This window comes from Tuber melanosporum, assembly GCF_000151645.1.
Source record: "Tuber melanosporum whole genome shotgun sequence assembly, scaffold_119, strain Mel28".
NCBI lineage: Eukaryota > Fungi > Ascomycota > Pezizomycetes > Pezizales > Tuberaceae > Tuber > Tuber melanosporum.
The window spans coordinates 276,495-294,354 of NW_003298776.1; the positions used below are offsets into that span (position 1 = coordinate 276,495).

At 48.0% G+C, this 17,860-nt stretch overlaps 4 protein-coding genes; 2 read left to right on the plus strand and 2 right to left on the minus strand.

Annotated features, from left to right (window-relative positions):
- Nucleotides 1-1,024: 1,024 nt before the first annotated feature.
- On the minus strand, nucleotides 1,025-3,375 carry GSTUM_00001663001 (uncharacterized protein). XM_002835834.2 has 6 exons: nucleotides 3,262-3,375; nucleotides 3,057-3,161; nucleotides 2,757-2,967; nucleotides 2,581-2,695; nucleotides 2,182-2,518; nucleotides 1,025-1,844 (listed from the first exon to the last, which is right to left on the minus strand). Exons 1-6 carry the CDS (start codon nucleotides 3,281-3,283, stop codon nucleotides 1,456-1,458), a joined length of 1,179 nt encoding a protein of 392 aa, XP_002835880.1. The 5' UTR covers nucleotides 3,284-3,375; the 3' UTR covers nucleotides 1,025-1,455.
- Nucleotides 3,376-3,571: 196 nt separating this feature from the next.
- GSTUM_00001664001 (uncharacterized protein) lies at nucleotides 3,572-4,126 on the plus strand. XM_002835835.2 has 4 exons: nucleotides 3,572-3,741; nucleotides 3,804-3,833; nucleotides 3,886-3,940; nucleotides 3,998-4,126. The coding sequence occupies exons 1-4, from the start codon at nucleotides 3,651-3,653 to the stop codon at nucleotides 4,041-4,043; spliced, it is 222 nt and encodes a 73-aa protein (XP_002835881.1). The 5' UTR covers nucleotides 3,572-3,650; the 3' UTR covers nucleotides 4,044-4,126.
- A 117-nt stretch (nucleotides 4,127-4,243) lies between these two features.
- GSTUM_00001665001 (uncharacterized protein) lies at nucleotides 4,244-5,557 on the plus strand. XM_002835836.2 has 3 exons: nucleotides 4,244-4,502; nucleotides 4,556-4,871; nucleotides 4,942-5,557. Exons 1-3 carry the CDS (start codon nucleotides 4,331-4,333, stop codon nucleotides 5,462-5,464), a joined length of 1,011 nt encoding a protein of 336 aa, XP_002835882.1. The 5' UTR covers nucleotides 4,244-4,330; the 3' UTR covers nucleotides 5,465-5,557.
- A 550-nt stretch (nucleotides 5,558-6,107) lies between these two features.
- On the minus strand, nucleotides 6,108-8,456 carry GSTUM_00001666001 (uncharacterized protein). XM_002835837.2 has 5 exons: nucleotides 8,064-8,456; nucleotides 7,017-7,991; nucleotides 6,821-6,952; nucleotides 6,521-6,758; nucleotides 6,108-6,470 (listed from the first exon to the last, which is right to left on the minus strand). Exons 2-5 carry the CDS (start codon nucleotides 7,911-7,913, stop codon nucleotides 6,172-6,174), a joined length of 1,566 nt encoding a protein of 521 aa, XP_002835883.1. The 5' UTR covers nucleotides 7,914-7,991; nucleotides 8,064-8,456; the 3' UTR covers nucleotides 6,108-6,171.
- Nucleotides 8,457-17,860: the final 9,404 nt, after the last annotated feature.

The following is a 17,860-nucleotide window of genomic DNA, read 5'->3' on the forward strand; positions in this document are numbered from 1 at the left end:
GGGGTGGAAGTGCACAGCACAACACAGCACAAAGTCATTCAATTCACTACAATACCGTACGGTACTCGAGTAAAATCCAGGACCCCTTCACTTTCACCGCGCCAGATAAAACGTTCATTCCATTCATTCATAATGCGACGAAACAATGCTGTAAGCTACCTTCATAATAACAAATACCCCCCCCCCGTCTTGTCTATAATAATAATATGCGGTATTGTATCATCCCCCTCCCCATCAATCCCTTTATTCGTGCTCGCCCTATGACACTCACACCACCATCCAACAATAACTTACCAAAGTGCACTTTTTTTCTTCATCACAAAAAAAAACACCGACTGAACACCCGCACTCACCCATCAGCTCGGGTGCGAATTGAATGAATTAATGGAATGGATGGATGGATGGATTAATGGGTACAGTACAAGTACTTCAGGGCTACAGTTGATAACTTATCATGGCAGATGGACGGGGCTGGTATACATGGCAGGATTAACGACTACGGGTAAACTGAACGAGCTGAAGTGAGCGAGCTAAAACAAAGCTTACGGGAGACTGAGGAGGGGGAGGGGGAGGAAATGAAAAGGAATTCGCCATCGCCACATGTCTGGCCCGAATGAAGGATGGGAAAATACCGATATACGCTTGCCGTGGACTCGTCAAGTGGGGGGGGATAGGAGGAGGAGGGAATACATTCCCCCCCTCCCCTTAGTACACAATATTATTATAAGAGGTACATGAAATCCTCCCGGCAGAGAATGGAAATTGGATATTGCACTCGATCGTGGTACTCGAGCAGAGTACCCCACGGTGCGCTCCGGTGGTCATCAGGTTGGGGGATGGTAGGTGGGGACGGCTGGACGGGCCTGAGCGACACTCGTGGTCTTGATCGTGATCGCGAATTAAAGTTTCCCGAGAAGATTTGAGAAAACAAACCCCTTTGCTACAGTATACCGATGCGTACCAAGAAATTTTCACCGAGATGTTTGGAGATACTCGAGTACCGGTACATTACAAATCGCTAACATAAGTATTATAATATTATTATAGTTTATTCGTCGGAGAGGAGGAAAAAAAAAAAAGTCTATGATACACAGCAATCCGTTTCAGAAGAGGAAGCAATGCCTCATGTTCCTCAGCTTTTTCCTCTCTCACTTAACTTATTCCACGAGATGCTAAATGACCAACCGCCACTTAGTCAGCCAGAGCTCGCCTCGAATTACCGGTACTCTCAACCCCCCTTTCTTTCTTTCTTTCCCAATCGGAATGGCGGATAACATGCAAATTCCATCACCACCACCACCACCACCATACCCCATCTAAAGTGTGGAAGTGTGGAAGGGGGAGAGAAAGAGGGGAGGGAAGGTTGTGCAAAAAAAAAGGGAAAAAAAAGGGAAAAAAGAGGAAGGAAGGGAAAAAAGAGGGAACTGAAATCCCCATCTTTGAATTATTATCTTTTCACGGGGGATTACGTACCGACCACTCCGGTATCTCCTTCAACTTCGAATTCATAAACTTCTCAAGCTTGTTCGCGTTTTTCCAATACGATGTGCTCTCATTATTGTAGCGTCGGCAATTGGTGAAAATTAGCTTGGCATCACGGACAAAGTCCTCAGGCGATCCGTATGCGTCTTGTTCAAGCCTCTTTTCCATCGTCTCGAGATCCATCGGCTCCGTGATCACATTGTAGTAGTCTGGAACTTCGTCCTGGCTAACGGGTTTTTGGAAGGGCCATGAGGCCTGGTGGTTTTGCATCTCGTTGAGGATATGGAGGAGCTGCCCGTAGTGCGGGCCATGCTTTGGCTGCCGAGCGAGTTCGTCCATTTCGGGCGACCACCCCGCGTCCTCTGTGCGGTTGAAGGAGGGTAATGTTAGCGAATTGCTCTACACCATATTCGGGAAAGGCGTAAAAATAAGGGAAGGAAAAAAAACGTCTGCGGAAGCTAGAGGGTGTGTGCGGTCGGGATGAGTATATGAGCTGTTTAAATCCAAATAACCAACCAGTGGCTACCGGAAGCAGGGAAAGACACTGTCATTCTTCCGATTCTCGTAGATATGCAGAATCTACCAGTGCTACAATTGTGAAAGAGAGTGTGGGAATTGGGAGTAGGTGCGTGTGCAAAGACATATGTAGGTGGGGTGCTGGGAGTAGATAAAGATAGCCAAGCCCAAGCCGGAACTTACTGATAGCCGCGATAGAAGTTGGGTCAATTTTGCATGGCCCGTTCTTGAAGGCTTTTGGAGCAGGGTGAATAATATGAGACTTTGAGATAGATCTCGTCTTCAAATGAACAGCTTCCTTCTGTTTTGCTAGCATCTTCCCCGCCTCCAAATACCTAATCCGAGGGATCATGGAACACTGCATAATGGTTCCTCCTTCATAATCCTTGATATACCCCATCCATTTGTGCTTGTCGAGAGTAATTTCTTTAGTGAATCCCTGTTTCTTAAAGTACCCAATAGCATAGTTGTCCGCGTAGGTGAGAAAGTGCATCACATCCGAGGTAGCTTTGACATAGTCCTGAACAGCTACCCGTTAGATATATTATCCGTCAAAACGAACAAACGAAAGATCTCCGATACCTTCAAATGGGACATAAGATGGGCACCATATCCTCTAACTTGCTGATCGGACGAGATAGCGCAGAACACGATTTCAGCAAATTGTCTACCTTTGAAAGGTCGATATGTAATACCACTAATGACGCCAATCAGTTCCATGAACCCGCGAAGATCTCCCGAGCGATCAAACGCTATACCCGACAACCTCCAATGGCTTCTTAACAATAGCCATGGACAAATGCGTGCGATCGTAGACCAGTCTTGCAATGTAGTCCCTGGGCATCTTTGGAAGCTGTTTCTGGAAGATATTTTTGAGACCAGTCAGTATGATCGTGCTCTGACTCGAGTTGTCATTGTTAACGACACGGAATTCGATATCGCCATTGCGCTCCTCGAGGACGGCGTTGGCTGCGCAGATATCTCGGGTCAATAAATATTCACCCAGTCAAATAAAATAAAAGGTCTCCACTCGAGCGCCCCGGGCAAAATAGACGTACATTCCCTGAACAGTGCCTTTGGTTTCTTCGATTCCTCGGGAGACTCGGAGACCTTTATTCTCTTCGGCGAGAGGTCACCAGTGTCCTCCGACTTGCGCTTTATATCTATCGTAGAAATTGATGGTTAGCTTTTTTGTTTTTAAAGCTTTGCCGCCAAACAAGGGCATAATAACAAAAACTCGAGCAGTGAAACTTCAAATCATACCTCCATTCTTAGCAGCCGGCATGACTCCTGTTCTGTCCGTAGCAAGATTTGACCCCCAACTGTAAGTGGTATGTAGAGGGAAGGGTTAAGAAAGTGGTTTGCCCTTATGGTGATTTCAATGTGCGCAGCAGGGCCGCCGAGGTCTTCCAACAGCGACAATAATATTGAATCAGAAACGCCAAGACTCTCCGGTTCCCAGTAATACCCTCATGTGCGTAATTCTCCTACTGGCACCATCAGCTTGTCCACCAGAACTGGACCCGTTTAGTCCACGTAGGTAACGCAATTCACCTATTTCCACGCGACCAGACTGAGCCGGGAATATTGCGACAAGAAAATACATACTTTCCAAATCGAACCGAACGAATTTCGTTTACTATCGAAATAAAATGGACGCTGAGTGGGATTCAATGAAGCCCTTTGTGCCCATGGTTGGGAAAGGGGGACACCTTTTTGTTGCGGCGGTCCTCATGTTGACAGGTTTGTCTACCACTCTGTGTTTGAGAAGGGGAAGCTAGGTCTCAGCTGATGTTTTTGCGTAGGATTCTTTCTCACGGGGCTATTCTCTATAAGTACAGGTTTTCTACCGATCGGACTGGAACTATCGTGGCTAACAATCTCTAGATAAATCCATCATACGTGCCCCCCTATTGGCAATCCCAGCTTCTCTAGCATTTGGGTATACTCCCACACAGAAACTCTACCTCCCCGAAACAATTATAACTGACGGATGTAGGTTTGGATCCGTATACTTGATTTGCGCCGTCGGGGTCTACGTTTAAGTGTTGAATGGTCAGCTAGGATATGGGGGGTTAAATTAAACTGTACGATTGGGCCTTGTTCTAAAAAGGGTGTTAAATATCAATTCTCGTTGCATTGCATTTTTTTTTCTGTCTACCTGTGATGTTCCTGCGGCCCGGAGAAAAACAACGTCCAGCAACAACAGCAACTCTAGAGATCGCCAACTCTTCCCTGAGTCACCAACCTACACAACTTGGAAAACCAACATAGTTTACCGGTAAACTCTAACCGCCACCACCACCACTCTAGAACCCCACCACCCCACCAAATGTCTGAAACCCAAGAAAACCCAGCCCAACCCCCCCTCTTCACAGCTCTAACGACTTCCTCCCGCCAAATCCTCACACTCCTAAAATGTATTGGCTTCCAATCTACAGCTCAATTACAAATCTCGGCCGACGGTCTCCGCGTCACGGTTGAGGACTCTCATGTCATGCAAGGTTCCCTCGCGTCGATTCACTCCTTCAAACCTTTCTTATACTGATTGGCACAGGCCATGCTTTCATTGACAAGAACTTGTTTAATACTTACACCTTTCACCCACCGCCACACTTAACGGAGAATTTGGAAGCAGATGAGGATCCAGTTGTACAGTTTGGTATTAGCTTGACGGCGCTACTGGAGTGTCTACAGATATTTGGCGGAGGGGATGCTGGCGGGAAATGGCGAGGCGGTGGAGGCAGAGCTGGGGGAGGCGGGGACGGCTGGTCAGGGGGGACCGCCGGAGTAAGTGCCTTCGACCACGGCCTTTTGAGAATCGCCGGGACGTGCAGGTTTCTATACGAGGAAGGGGGTCCTTTATGCTTGATGTACTTCCTACCCCCTTCCTCTTCCCCCCCTCTTGAAATTCCCAAATAGCTAACAAACGACATCCACCAGCTTGGAAGAACCCCCGATAACAACCACTTGCGAACTGACAACCTACACCCCAGCCCCCCTCCCTGACATCCCCCTCTCCCCTACCCTAACTCGGAAAATCATCCTAAAATCATCCCTCCTCCACGACGCCATCACCGAACTCTCCTCGTCCCCCGTCCTCCCTTCTTCCTCTTCCCTCCTAGTAATCTTCACATCCCCATCACCGCCCCACTTCGCCCTCTCCTCCACCTCCCCGCTCGGCACCACAACAGTCCAATTTAGCAACGACGGAGACCTCCTGGAAACCTTCATGGTGAGCGGACGCGCAAAGGACGTGTACCGCTTCGACCTCGTTAGGCACGCGCGCGGAGCCATGGCGGTCGCGACAAAAGTTAGCGTCCGGAGCGACGAGGCGGGTGTACTCAGTTTGCAGTTTATGGTGGAGTGGGAGGGGCGCGCGAGTTTTGTGGACTTTAGGTTTTTGGGGGTGGATGATGGGGAGGGTGGTGGTGGTAATGGCGAGAGTGAGGGGGATAGTGAATAGTGGATTAAGTTTGATGTTGAATTAATATATTGTATGATGGGGTTTGCACGTATGATACGCATGTATAATGGAATAGTTGGATTTCGAGTGATACTTTCTGATCGTGCTTTGTTCTCGCACCCGCACATATATCATAGCCCTTGCATACATAGTTCCCGGACATCGTTGGTCGCCCACTATGCCGTACCTCGTCGCAAAAAAGCAGAATCACACCAAAAATTTGGCGGTGGAGGAGAAAAAAACTCCCGAAAATGAGCAGCAACCACCCCCCCTTGCTCACTTTGCGCTCGCGGGTGTGAACATAGATTGGACGAGTCCAACAACTCGAAGCGAGGTAATGATTCATTAATGTCAGGCACTTGGCCGAGTAGCTAAAGGGGGAAAGGAAGGAGAGGAGAAAAGGAAAGAAGGTAAGAAATTTGACACCGAGTGACACCCTATGATTAGCCATGCACGTGAATGGATGAGTGAGTGAGTAGGAAAGGAAAGGAAAGGAGAGGGGGGATGAAAGAGGGGAAGGAGAGAAGAGAAGGGCATACTAAAAAGTGAAAATAATGAAATAATGAGGACTACCAATTACACACTATCCTTCCCCTTCACATTGGAATAATCATCTTCGCGCAGCTCTGCTATAGGGAGTATAGGGAGCGGTCAACAAACAACTAACCCCCCCATGAAATGTACACTTTACACACCCTTTTACAACTTTACAACTCCCCTGCTTTCCTCCTAGCACTCAACAACCCAAACCTAATCGCTACTTCAGCGGTAGTAACAAAGATCGAGAGCACGATAAGGATAATAATGATCCACGTAATCCTGGACATGTTGCTATCGGCGATGGAGTCCGAGAGTATGTCCGTGAGATCTAGAAATACCCTGCAGCGCTCGTTGAGGACTAGGATGCGCTGCTTAATTTCCAGGTACTCGCCCACGGCGGCGTATAAGGGGTGCAGGGTTGGCTCGGCCGCCCAGAAGAATTCGGGGACGTCAAGAACGTTGCTTGCTATTCCTGGTCAGTCCGACCGTGGGGGGGGAGAGGGGGGAGGGGAGTACAAAGGTTCACGTCTACACGCAGCTTAAACAGTTTTCCGCTCATTTTAACCACTTCCTCGCGCTTCATGCCCAGTTTGCCGGTTAGGGCTAACTTCTTGGGGATGTGCTGAACGCCGAGCATGGTGGAGTTCATGCGCTCTTCGAAGCGGCAGAGTTTTGTGGATTGTGCGATCGCGTGGGAGATAGCGAGTTTGATCATTATGTCGCCGGAGCGGAGCGTTATCATGTCATTGTATATCTAAACAACCCACCCGTCATTAGGACTGGAGGTAGACATCAGGGCTAGGGTTATTTATTTACCCTCGGTGATCTAGTGCGGGAAGAGTATTGGAAGTGGAACTCTTCAGTCTCAAATTCGTCCTCCTTTAGGCGACCGGAGATGAGCTGGCTGCCGAAGTCGTTTTGAGCAAAGGTGAGGTCTGCGAGGATGTCCTGATATGACTAGTTAGTATGGATGGATAACAAGTGATAGGCCGATAGGCTGTGTCCCCAGTACCTTCTCCTGTCTCTCAGAGAAACCCCAGAAAACTACAACTCCGTAGTTGAAGACAAACATTTCAGCAAAGGCCTTCATGTCATTCATATTCGAATCCCTTGGGCTCTCCGGCCTGTATCCTTGATTGTAGGTATGATGGTCATCTCTCCCATCCTGTGGAAATCCATGGCCTTTCCCCGGAGATTTTGGATGCCCATCTTCTTCATAGCTTCCATCACCACTTGTCCGCCTCTCCCCGGTATATGAATCCTCAAAGTACCCTTCGTGATAATCCCTCTGCTCAGACCTCTCAATCTGTACGTCCAGGACAGCCTTACCGCCGGGGCTCTTCAATACTGGCGAAGAGCGAACCCTATACCCATCATTCCCGGACATTATCGGCAGGTGATATGCACAATACAGACACTCATCATACAGCTTCGTCCGGGCCGAATGCTTCTCTCTAAGAAACTTCGATGTAGCATTGAGCCTGTATGCATCAGCCGTGCAATAAGCCGTAACCCGGCTCAATTTATCTGCCCTCCGAGACTTCGGTAACCGTTCAGCATAGCTTTTCCTGGGGGGCTGCTCCGGCGACTCCTCATCCCCCTCAAGCCTACTCCTCCACTCTTCTTCGTCGTCCTTGATTGGCGCGTCCTCGGTGTCGTCCTCGCCATACCCCCAGCGATTCGCCTCCTCCTCGGTTTCCGGGAGCAGCACGAGTTTTTCCGAAAGTTTCGACGACCGGACAGGTAAGTTCTGGCCGAGGAACCGCCTGGGATCTGAGGGCTTCGGCGTTGTTGGGCAGGAGGGGGAGGCTGGAGCCCCGCGGGCCCGGGCTAGCGGATTGCGGCTCTGGCCCGACGGTATTTGTGAAGACTCTTGCAGGACCGAGTCGACGCTTATGAGCCTTACCATGGATGGGATCGACGGTGCTGACGGCCGGCGTTGAGGTGGGGGGTGGCTTCGTGCGCTAGAGTCCCGGGTGTCCGTAACCTACATTGTACCACAGCCAAGTAAGCCACATAGGAAACATGACTGAGGGGATAGGGAAGGGGGTAGATGTACAAGGACAGTCGGTCTCCGCTTTAAAGGAGGTAATGCAGACATTATTGAATAAGAATCGAACTGGTTGATTCGATGGTATGATAGCAAACAGCCGGATACTTGACGACGAGTTTGTTGAGATTAAGTTGTTCGGTCGAGGCAGGATGATGTGTACAGTACAATACAAGGCTCTCGTGATTCAATGAGTGGACCCCAACAGGAGTCGAGCAAATCGTTCAAAGGTCGCTCAGTAACATCTAACAAGTTACTGTTTCCAAGCAGATCAAAAGGTCAATCTCCCAGTGGATTATGGATCTGTCCGGAGGCGGCTGCGATTAGAAGTTAACGGGGGTTTAGACGAAACGGAGCGGGTCAAAAAAAAAAGAAACTGAGGCAAGGATAAAAGAAAGAAAAGAACAAATTAAATTAAGTAGAATGTTAGTGAAAGCCCGGTTTGAGGTGGTGGTGTGTAGCACACAGCTAAAGCGTCTGACAGCAGCAGCCGCAACTGTGCAGAAACCAGCCTGTTTGCTTGCTGCCTTTCTAGACCGTTGAGTCCCCGCTCCCCACCAGCCACTTCAGGTTGTTAGGCTCACTAGCCACACTGGCAACTCACCATCTACAAGGCAGCTATGATACAGCATGATACCAGCACTATAACAATAAAATGTGGTCCACCTGATACCGCACGAAAAATCGCTTTACAATACCCAGTGCAATTACTCATAGTTACATTACCCACAACGAATATAAGTATTCCAGATACTGGTACAGGTGCGCGCCATACTCGTAGAACCCTACTCCTCCCGCTTCAAGCTCTCCCCGATCTCTACTAGACTTCTCTCATAAACCCTTGACAACTCTATTTCCAGAGCCTCACCCCCCTCCTCGGAATTCCCATCCAGAGCGTCTACTGGCGAATTCCCAGGTTCCTGATCTCCCACACCCGGCACGTCTTCCCCCGCGGGCAGATCTGGGACCTCCATCATTCCTTCCGCTAGACCAACAACATGCAGCCTCGTCCTCTCAATAACGCTCTTGAGTCTAACCCTTTCAGTCATGTTCATCCTGCTACCAGACAAGGCCGGAGATGGCGGAACATAGGAATTAGCAGACGATCCAGTGATCAACGAGTGGAAGCATCGATCAAGCTTGTCAAGCAATCCTAAAGTCGACTCAAACCTTGGAGGGAATGAAGATATGTAATCGTTAAACGAGTTTGCTATTTGTAAAAGATACTGTGTTTGCAGCGATGCTATGAGGTTTGCAAATTGGTTAGCTACTTCCCCAAAGGGGGAAAAAACAAAACAATGGAGCCTTTCACCACCATTGTACTCGAGCACTCGAGTACAATTGTCCAGGGAGCGCCATACGGTATATACCGATGCAGTACCGAATAGCCTAGCCATTGGCACAAACGAGCGAACGGGGCAAGGAGAATTTGACCTACGGGTGGAAGAAACCCACAGCAAGTCCACCAATTCCTCCAGGTCATCGGCTATTTCCGCAGCATCAGTGTACCCCCCATCATTAAACTTCTTCGCATATTTCCGAGAAACCTGCAAGAGCTCGTGGTCGAGAAAAGCAATCAGCGAGTTCTCCGGTCGAGAGCCGGGTTTTAGGGGACTAGGACGAGGGTGGGGTAGTGGGCGGTAAGAGAAGACGCCCGATGCGTCGGACGGGGCGGGCGAGGGGAGTGATGGAGGAAGGAACGCCCCCCCAGAAGCTTGTGTGGAGGCCATCTCGCGATTGGGGAAAAGCATGGACAGAGTTGGAGCTTTGATGCGAGGACTAGTGGTGGTTGATAACTGATGATGTCACATGCGAACCTGCTTGTCAGGCTATGCTGAACTAAGGATTTAGGCTGATGACTAAATCGTTGTCACGCATAGCGGATCACTCGGGAATCGGTCCCCGGGATATTGGTACTCGAGTGCACAGCTGACCCACAGACCGCCATAGGATGTTCTGCTTCTGCATTTACATGCAAGGTAGTGCAAAGAACCGGAGAGTGTTCTGCATACGAGTATAGGAGTAGCAGCCCCTTTTAAGTTAGGTCGTTGCGCCCAGTAGTGAGACCATGTACTGGCACCTGTATCTACCGTAGTGGACTCCATAGTCTAAGGTTTGACGAGCCGCAAGGCAATGGTCATCCAGACACCCAAACCACGATTCTAACTTGGACCAAGACAATACAGGACATTGAGGTCCGCCGAAATCACACTGTTCGTCATGTTGCCAGCCACGATACTTTGGTTGAAATTCCCCCTTCCTTCTCTGTCACGAGCTATCTTGTGTAGACATATGATACAGATTTCACTCCCAATCACCATCCCAGCAATCACCATCCACCACCAATTGTATATCCCGTGCTGCTGCTTCACCAAACAGAACGGAAACAAGTACGTGCATGAACATAAAAGTACCGGCAAGCGAAATTTCCTGGGCCCTCACAAGGAATGTTGCCGGGATTTTTCTTTTTTCTTTTTTCCCTTGAACAATTCTAGTATCGTAGCTGTTTTAGAGATAATGTCTAGACTACCAGTATGCCTTATAGCATCCTAACACACCCGAATTCATGTGCCCAAGACATATGCCCAGGCTCTGCGGAAGCGGGCAATGGGAGATAAAAGAGATGAAGGTCTCCTGCTAAGTCAAACAAAGAGGCTCTGTTAATAGGCTCTGTCACTTATCCAGTTGTATCATCGTATGCTGAACAGGTGATACCTGAACAGGGACCAGTCAGACTGGCAACGACGAGCCAAATGACACCGCATGCGACAGCAGCACAATTTACTGGAGAATCCACATAGAAAAGCTCCGGTCTACCGCCGGTTCGCAAAACCAGGGCCCTTTGCATTCTGAGATTCTCATTGCTGGCAAATAACAAGAAGCTGGCTCTGACCCGTATTTTTGCTCAGCGCCACCACCCTCCCGAAGGCGATAGAACCAGATGCAAGTACCAAAACTGAAGATAGCCGAGCCAAAAGAAAAGAAAAAAAGAGGCGGGGATTCAATCGGACTTTGATGAGGCCCCATTGATTCTTCTACTGTCTGACCCAAAGGGGGCCATCAAATATGACGCAAGTCGTTCGTGGAGACAATGATGGCAACGTGTAATCTGGTGAAGTTAAGGTCAATGGCCCGGACGAAGTAGCAAGCGAATCACACACAACCTAGCCCATATCCAAATCCATCTGGAGAAAATACATGTCCTTGCCGTCAGCCTCTGATGACAGCAATCGGATACCTGCTTGGAGAAGGTAGATATCAACAGCCAGACCAGCATCCCTAACTCTAACAAGATAATTGACAGAGTGGGTGAGAACAGAAGACATGGGTGTGTCAGAGTTCTCTTATGCCGAGCTGACTCTTGGCGCGCCGATTGCGAGCATAAAACGTGCCAGGCGATGCAGCTGCGTCTGAAACTGCATATTCTCGCCTCGGGAAGCAGAGAGTTCGGGGCACTGGAGCTACCGCTGCCGGTAAGCCCAAAATCGCATCCTTCTGGTAATTGGGGGACCCAGGCGACGAACCTTCTGTTGCGATTCTCGGGGAATTTCTGATAACATGTGACAATGAACAAGTTCCAGGATCCGCCTATCAGGACGACACTACGGTATGAGAATGGGTGTTGCTATGCATTCGCCGAGTTACATGGGGAAAAGTAGAAATATGAGATAAATTGCAAGGGGAGACATAAGGCGAGAGCGCGTAGGTTGTTAGTTCCTCGGAGCATGAACTTTATATTTTAGGTCATCGGTAGTTATGACCCATTGATGGCCTTTCTTCTGATTTTACCTTTTGTAGTTGTTTGTAGTTTTTTTGTCTCTTACTCTTTTCACCCAACCACCTGAATTTGCTTGCCATCATCCATAACCGTAGCCAGGGATTATATAGCCTTTCCAACCTGGGAATGCATGTTGTCGGCCCCCATACTCCATTGACGGGGAAGGAAGGAAGGAAGAGAGTGAGAAAAGAGAAACGTCGGTACCGTTATCATACCGCAGTACCATATCGTAACATCCATTTTGAGCGTTACCGCCCCTTCTTGGTAGCGAGGAGCTGCTCACGGATTCCGTTTCGAAATTTGCAAGGTGTCGGCTAGATTTTTTTCGGGTGAGGAAAAAAGAAAAAAATAATAATTTGTACTCTCGCTGGCTGGCGGTGAGAAATTTGGATAGAGTTTTGCGAGTGACTTGCAGATTGAGCTGAACTGAGAAGCGGAGGGAGGGGGCGGGGGAACGAAAATATGTGCCGCTGAGCGGGATAGGGAAGAAGAGGATGAGGGAGAGGAGAAGGAGAAAGGAGAAAGAGGAGGAAGGAAGAGGTGATAGATGAGGAGGCACCACGCAATCATGATGGAAATTGCGATTAAACTCTCGTACCGGTATCACCTGTCACTAACAATTTGTTATCATACACGCACCGGTAGGTGCGATGTGGTAACTTAAATCTATGTAACAGTCATAAAAATATCTCAGGGTCTATTTTATTCTTTGTTAGTTCCACGGGTACCGTGGTGGTGCAGTACTAAAGTAGGAAGAACTATAAACCAGCAGCCAGCAATATGTGTCCTCTACGAGGATGATATCGATTGAAGGGCCTTGTGCATGTTGTGCTCTCCAGCGTGAAGGAATTATGTTTGCTTGCTCATTCGCGAGTGGAAGATGTTGACGTACCGGTATTTTACAGTACTGTACGAGTACATCCTTTGGCTCCTCTTCGATTCCCTCTACTCGAGTACCCTCATCCTCCGTATGTACTCGTACTGTGTAGACTCACTCCTGTACCAACGGCACCCTGGGAGTGTGCATCCTATGCTCTCTCTCTCTCTCTTTTTTCCTTCTCTCTTTTTTTTTCTCCCCCTAACCACACCCTTCCACACCACCATATCCCATGATTCATCCCTCTCTCCTTACATAGCGATGCAATGTTTCACCAAGAGGCAAGCACACAAGTGATAGTTGGCAGTGGATGCCGGTATGTTACGGTGCCCCATGTACCGGTACTGTACTCGAGTACAGTCGCACCTCGCTATAATGGACCTCTTTGTATGAGAAACCTCGCCATTACGAATGAATCGTACGGGAATCAAGACCCCTGCTCCCATACAAACAGTACTCGCTATAAGGAATTCACGCCAAAACCTCGTTATAACGAACAAAACCCCCCCAACTCTTGGCGTTCTTTATAACGAGGTGCGACTGTACCGTAGATGGTGTGTGTATGTCCCCGTGATTTTTTTCCTCTTTTCTTTTCTGTTTTCGTAGTGATTGTGGCTGGAACGGGATTGGAGCGGTTTGTTTGCGGCAGGCAGCTGTTGTTGGGATGTTCTAGAAGGTCACTTCCCCGCGTGAGCTTTACCTGGGATTGGAATGGGGTGGGTGGATGGATTGGGGGGAGGGGGTTAAAATTAAGAATTTAGCATAGTCCGCAAGCAGTAATGGTTTCTCAATTTGAAGGGACAGAGGAATATGTCGGTTTGCCGGTTTTGAATTAGCTTTTGAATTGGAATCGAAGTTTTGCTTCTCCCTGCTTCAGATCTTCATTGCCTACCGTGAGCTTGTGTGCGCAATACGGTACTCGGGGGGAATGGAAAATCCGCGAACAGCATGGATTTGGCTTTATAAAACTAACTAAATACAGGTAAGAATAATTTTACATGCTAGCTGAAAGAGGAAATAAAGCTAAAACTTGGTGTAACCCCCATTTGCCACAATAACAGCCTGAATCCTCTCCGGCATGCTCTCCACCAACCTACCCAGCTCATCACCTGAGGCAATATCATCCCAAACCTCTTTGATAATGTCCTTTGTAGCTTCAACAGTCCTCGGTACCCCCTCTTTATTGGCTTGAAATAGACGATCTTTCATTCTTCGCCAAAGCTCCTCTATCGGATTTAGACAGGAGAGTTCGCGGGCTATATAATCTTATGTGGCTGGAATCCATAGAGGGTGCGAACAGTAGTCGTGTATTGGGCACGGGTGGGCGGAGGCGCCATCCTCCATAAAGGCTGCTGGTGCGAAAAGGCCTGTTGAGGAAACCGAATTCCAATACCAGAAAGCATACAAGATGTCACGAACGTGGCTTAGCGAGGAAAGGGTTTTCATGTGACACATGGTTATGAGTCACAGGTATGTTATTGTTTCACGCATATGACCCATTCGGGCTATATGATTAGTTATGTGTGGGATTTGTAATGCTTTCGCACATGGCTCAAGTATGAGTCATGGGACATGCGCCTGACGAGTATGCCTTACGAGTGTGCCTTACGGGTAAGCCTTGCGCATATGATTTATGTTTCGCACATGACCTCATTATGATGTCATGGGTTTCGTGCATATGACTCAGTCGAGTCATATAACTTGTTTATTGTGTTATGATTGGTTTATGAGTTTCGCACATGTGACCACTTTAGGTCACATGACTAAAGGCGGGAAGAACACTATATAAGGAGGCCGATGCGGCTGAGGAAGATAGGTTCTTCACGCTTTGTTCTAAGTACTTTTCCTACTTATTACTTTAACGAATAGAAAACACCTTTACGATCTTTATCCTTACTGCAATCGTTATCATTAAGCCGAGAAGTGCTTGTCACGAAGATGAGTTAGAGAAAGCTTACGATAGGCGTTTCCGATAGAAGACAAAGGTCTTGTACTATCGGTAACGTAGGTAGAGGCCTGGAGCTATCGTAAGACATACAATAAAGGAGAGAGAAGAGATAAGTATCGTTCCCCATCGCCAAGAACTAACTATCTGAAAGGGGATTGTTACATTACAAAGCGTCACCTAGTACGATGCTAAACGATACAAGACGGCATCCTTCAACCCAGACAGGGAAGGAGATATTGACATCGATGATCAAAATCTTAATCTAGGAGGATTCAGCGATGCCCTAGATCACGTCTCAGCAGAACCCTTGAGAGCAGCAAGCCCAGTAACCTCAGAGAAAGGATCACCAGTCGATAGCTCTCCTGCTGGAGCGCCACGACCTGAGAGAATGTTGAGATCCGCAGTACGTGGGCCACCGGCCCCAGCCGCTCCGGCACCAGGAACAAGCATACTTGGAATGACTGAAAATCAGTTTCAGGCATTTCTTGCAGCCACGAGAAATACAGGGCAAGGAAATGTCCAACGACCAAAAGCAAAGGAGCTCGACACCTACGAAGGAGCCGAAGATAAGCTACGAATATTCTTAGCGCAATGCGAGGGATATTGTGCAGTTAAGGGATACGGAGATTACCATGATGAAATTAAGATTCCATATGTGGAATCTCTACTCAGAGGACTCGCGGGACAATGGATCATGCCCTTCCAAGATGGACGGAAACAGAGGGAATGGGTCATTTACGAAGAGTTCAAGGCGACACTCTTTGAACAATTTGGAGACCCCAACGCCAAAGAAACAGCAAGACGAAAGCTAGAAAAACTCCAGCAAGGAAAACAAACGTTCTCAGCATACTGGAACGAATGTCGACTATTGGAATACAAGGCCGAGTTTGATGATGTGACTCTCTACATCATCCTTCTGAGAAACTGCAGTGAGAGACTCTGAGAGGCATGGGGAATCTCTGACCTGCGCTATACGACAGCCGAACGATTTGCAAGATGGGCAATCGACAAAGAAAGCAAATTAAACATGGTTCGGAGCAACTCGGAAAATACTATAGCACACAGAGTGGTCCAATCATCCAGGAATGTGGACGGGACCTTCAAACCGCAAGCACCTCGAGGAGAAAGTCGAGCATTACCACCAGGCGAACCGATGGAATTAGACAAGTCAAGAACAGGGCCTACTCTGAGTCTGTCTAAGGAAGAATACGGCAGAAGGATGAATGGGAAACTATGCCTAAGGTGTGGAAAAGCAGGGCATCGGATACGAGAATGCAGAAGCCGACCGGACAATGGATACCAGGGAAACAGAGCTACTGGAAATAATCGTTTCCAAAATCAGAAAAGAAGCAACATCTGCGAAATGATAGCAGAGGATTCACCGGCGGAAAACGACGAGGGTCCCCAGTAAACGGTGGTCTGGAAGACCTAAGATGTGGACCTGGAAAACCCATCAAGTTAGCGAACTACTACACGGCACTACACACGCAAAGAGAAGAAGAAGAGGGAGATCATGTGATGATCAAAACGAAGATATACAACAGGGAAAGTGAAGAAACAACAATATATGCAATGCTCGACTCAGGGGCCACTGAAGACTTCATTGACAAAGAAATATGAGACAAATACAGCCTCCACACCAAACAAGCGAAGAAAGCAAGACAGGTCTACCTAGCGGATGGAAAACCAAGCGCGATGGGTCCTATAACCCATACAGCGACAGTACCCATGGACATTGACAGCCATATGGAAACGGCAACCTTTCAAGTGGCAGATCTGAAGAACCATGAAATAGTCCTAGGGATGCCATGGTTACGAAAGCACAATCTGACGATCGATTGGGACGAGAACAAGATGACCTTTACAAGCGAACTATGTGCGATACAATGTCTCAACAGTTCACCTGTGGTCTACTCAATACCGATACGAGAAGCGGAGGAAGAAACTTTGCATGCAAAGTTTGCCGAGATGCGGCAAGACAAGAGGGTCTGGATACAAAGACTGGACCAAGAGGCAAAAGTGCCTACCAAGGGTTCCAAAGGGGCAGCAGGACACGACCTATATGCCAACGAAGGAATCAAAATACTGGCCAACAGGCAGGCAATGATAGCGATGGGAATAGCCATTGGACTCCCAGAAGGCACCTATAGACGAATAGCACCACGCAGTGGTCTAACAGTCAAATACCGACTCATGACCATGGCAGGAGTGATCGACGTCCACTATACCGGTGAAATCAAAGTGGTTCTGGCCAACCTAGCTAAGAGGACTACGAAGTCCAGAAAGGCGATCGAATCGCACAGTTGATAATCGAAAAAATCAACAAAGAGGATCTGCATGAAGTAGATCAACTGGAAGAAACCATAAGAGGAAACAAGGGATTTGGAAGTATGGACCAAAACCAGCTCGATACAAAAAGAATTGAGATTAAGGAGATCACAGCACAAGCCTTTGGACGATATTATGGAAGAGGAGATACAACAGGAATTCTCAAATGGACATACGAAGACGAAAAAGCAGTTCTAGCAAAAATTAACATTAGCACAGAGCTAGCAATCCAGGACAAGAAATACCAAAGCAAAAAAGGATGGAAAGAATTGGTTCCAAAAGAATATCACCAATTCCTAAATCTATTCCAAGAAGAGGAAGCTACGGAGCTACCACCTCGAAGACCAGGAATCGACCATGAAATTCAGCAGGACAAAGACGAAAAAATGGGAAAGACAAAAGAGATTCCCTATAAGAAGTTATACCCCCTAGGGGAAGCAGAACTCGAAGAACTTAGCAAGTACATCGAGCAAAACCTAAAGAGAGGATGGATCTGAGACTCTTTCGCGTCAGGAGGATCCCCAATACTATTCGTCAAAAAGAAAGACGGAAAAATGAGACTATGTGTGGACTACAGAGCCCTCAATTCGGTTACCAAGAAGGACCGATATCCACTACCCTTGATTGGGGAAGCACTGGACAGACTACGATCAGCAAAATACTTCACCAAACTCGACATCAAAGATGCATACCACAATATACGCATCAAGGCAGGAGACGAATGGAAGACAACATCTACCTCAAGATACGGAATGTTCGAATACTTGGCTATGCCCTTCGGGCTAACCAACGCACCGGCTTCATTCCAGAGATGGATCAACAAGGTACTTAATAAGTACCTCGATATATGTTGCATCGTATACTTGGACGATGTA

Coding starts and splice junctions, on each gene's coding strand:
- GSTUM_00001664001 (XM_002835835.2), top strand. CDS start 3,651: ATGGACGCTGAGTGGGATTCAATGAAGCCCTTTGTGCCCATGGTTGGG. Junction 3,742..3,803: donor GGCGGTCCTCATGTTGACAG/GTTTGTCTACCA, acceptor GTTTTTGCGTAG/GATTCTTTCTCACGGGGCTA. Junction 3,834..3,885: donor CACGGGGCTATTCTCTATAA/GTACAGGTTTTC, acceptor AACAATCTCTAG/ATAAATCCATCATACGTGCC.
- GSTUM_00001665001 (XM_002835836.2), top strand. CDS start 4,331: ATGTCTGAAACCCAAGAAAACCCAGCCCAACCCCCCCTCTTCACAGCT. Junction 4,503..4,555: donor GGACTCTCATGTCATGCAAG/GTTCCCTCGCGT, acceptor TGATTGGCACAG/GCCATGCTTTCATTGACAAG. Junction 4,872..4,941: donor GGGGGTCCTTTATGCTTGAT/GTACTTCCTACC, acceptor GACATCCACCAG/CTTGGAAGAACCCCCGATAA.
- GSTUM_00001666001 (XM_002835837.2), bottom strand. CDS start 7,913: ATGGTAAGGCTCATAAGCGTCGACTCGGTCCTGCAAGAGTCTTCACAA. Junction 6,759..6,820: donor CCCGCACTAGATCACCGAGG/GTAAATAAATAA, acceptor TGGGTTGTTTAG/ATATACAATGACATGATAAC. Junction 6,471..6,520: donor GCGTGTAGACGTGAACCTTT/GTACTCCCCTCC, acceptor GACCAGGAATAG/CAAGCAACGTTCTTGACGTC.
- GSTUM_00001663001 (XM_002835834.2), bottom strand. CDS start 3,283: ATGCCGGCTGCTAAGAATGGAG. Junction 3,162..3,261: donor GCCGGCTGCTAAGAATGGAG/GTATGATTTGAA, acceptor TTTCTACGATAG/ATATAAAGCGCAAGTCGGAG. Junction 2,519..2,580: donor ATCTTATGTCCCATTTGAAG/GTATCGGAGATC, acceptor GTAGCTGTTCAG/GACTATGTCAAAGCTACCTC.